General features: G+C 40.0%; 1 protein-coding gene across 1 annotated transcript in view; it reads right to left on the bottom strand.

Moving 5' to 3' along the window:
* fam151a (family with sequence similarity 151 member A) overlaps nt 1-1227 on the bottom strand; it is a 17352-nt gene extending 16125 nt beyond the window's left edge. The window contains exons 1-2 of the mRNA XM_015393120.1: nt 1175-1227; nt 848-1011 (exon numbers count right to left, since the gene is read on the bottom strand). Of these exons, the coding sequence (XP_015248606.1) occupies nt 848-1011; nt 1175-1227 (217 nt within the window). The remainder of the gene's footprint in view (nt 1-847; nt 1012-1174) is intronic.
* Nucleotides 1228-2204: the final 977 nt, after the last annotated feature.

Raw genomic sequence — 2204 nt, forward strand, 5'->3', positions numbered from 1 at the left:
TAATTGTATGTTAAATTCGAAGCATCGTAAGATGCTGTTATGTGCTTCGGGCACATTATGATTTTTGTCTATTTCTTTTCTTTAGTTGAAGGATCTTTTGTTAATATATTTTGGGAGTTGAATAATTCTTTTGGCCAGTTAATTACGTTAATTTGTGGTGCTGTTGTCCGCCTATAAATAGGCTGGCTTTCGGCATGTTGGCGCGTTCCTTCCCATCTTCACCTGGACGCCGCTTTTTCACCTGCTTCCACTTGTTCCACGGTGCACGGTGCGCGCTTGTCTTGTCGCTGCGGCCCGCAGCGGACGTTCCAGCCTCCCATGCGGTATTTTGGTTAGCCGTTGCTTACTTTTTTTTCTTGTGGTTTTGGCCTGGTGGGACCGGTTGTCCTATTTTCGATTTTTTTATTTTTGTGCTTTAGTCCGGTACCAGTAGGGGCTTCGACGGCCCTGTATAGGGTTGGCCACCTGCTGTACCGTTTTGTTCTGTTTGATCGGCCTGCCAGGTCCAACTTTATGTTGTTACTTTTGGGTTTTTATTTTTTGATTCCTTTGGGGCACGGGATCTGAGGGCCTCTAACTTTAGCCAAGAAAACTAAAGAGGAGAGAATTTATAAATAAAATATTTAGTTGAACCCTCATCTTTTTGTCTCGTGTCCTCAAATATGTTGTGCCCTTGGTGGACGTAACAGTGCTTAACTAGAAGCTATCTCAGATTTAAATTATTCCCACTTCTGCCCTTGTACTTGTCATGGAATTAGTTACCATTTGATTTAGCATTAATAGGTTCTTGGTAGTACAGGTGATTGTCAGTCATTTGCAGTAAAAGTACAGAATCTGAGAGGTGTACCTGGTCTGGTGAGAATCACAGCAGGGACAATGACGATGATGAGGAGGATAACAAGTCCAACACCCACTGATAAGATTATCAGCTGTTTCTTGGTCAGACAGCCCAGATAAATGCTTGGTTCCTGCTTTAGATTTTGGCCCCCACCTCCACGATCAGCCTTGATCCTGGAGGAAAAGCAGAAAGCTTTACAGAACATTTTGAATTAATTTGCATATATAATAAAACATTTAAGGCTGCTCACCTCTACCTTTATAGATCACAGCTATACATCCATCGTCCTGATTATGTTTTTGTTTTTTTTATAATGTTAACAAATCTGACACCTACCTGCTCTGACTGCTCACCTCCTCTCTTTCCTGGTTCCCCTCCACGTCTCCCATTTCTCAGCGTTTTAGCTTCCTTTGTGATTAAAGAGACTAACATGCAGCTTTTGAGAGAACGTAGGAATATGCCTCCTATTTATAAGCAGTTTATCTAAATAACAAAGTCCAGGGTCATTAAGTGGATAGGATCACAGGCTATCTCTGCTCTGCTCATATCTTAAGAGAAAGTGTGAGGCCCCTAGCTGCAATGCAGATACTCTCAGACTCTTAAATTGAAAATTAATTGGTGTTTTTTCTGCGTCCCAAGTTTATAAGAATGATTAAATTATGGATTTAAATGTAATGAAATAATGAACCTTTAAAAATTATTGATTTTGTGCCTCGACTCTCTTTTAGGTGTTAGTGAAGCAACTAACCAGATTAAAGCCAACCCCTACAGTGGGTGACATTTATCACTTTACAACCGTAAGCTGTATCTAATTTGCATTTATGGATAAGTGCAACATGGAGGTAAAAAAACAAAAACCTTTTGGTTTTCTCATGGGCTTTATTACAAGATTTCTAATTGCCACATAGACTGGGAACAACTTCGGTTTAAAGTACAGTTCTTCTTTTATGTTTTATATCTTTTTTTGGCTTGGATGAAGGAAATTGCACAACAACAAAAAATGAGATCTGCAGGTTTTGTGGCTGGAAGATAGACTGATAAAAGCATCATAACATTCAATTAAATTCAGTTTATTTCTATAGCACCAATTCACATCACATCATCTCAAGGCACTTTACAGTTCAACCAGATCTTACAGTCAGATTGATTCGAATTTGTTCTAATTAAGAAAAAAACAGTTGATTGCATTGATTCATTGACTCGAAGGCAATTCCTCACACTAAGCATGCTTGGAGCGACAGTGGAGAGCAAAAACTCCCTTTTAACAGGAATAAACCTTCAGCAGAACCAGGCTCAGTGTGAGCGGCCATCTGCTGAGGCCCACTGGGGTTCAAGGAGACAGAAGCAGACATAGAAAAAGAAGCAT

Source organism: Cyprinodon variegatus, unplaced genomic scaffold (assembly GCF_000732505.1).
Source record: "Cyprinodon variegatus isolate N-32 unplaced genomic scaffold, C_variegatus-1.0 Scaffold625, whole genome shotgun sequence".
Lineage (NCBI taxonomy): Eukaryota > Metazoa > Chordata > Actinopteri > Cyprinodontiformes > Cyprinodontidae > Cyprinodon > Cyprinodon variegatus.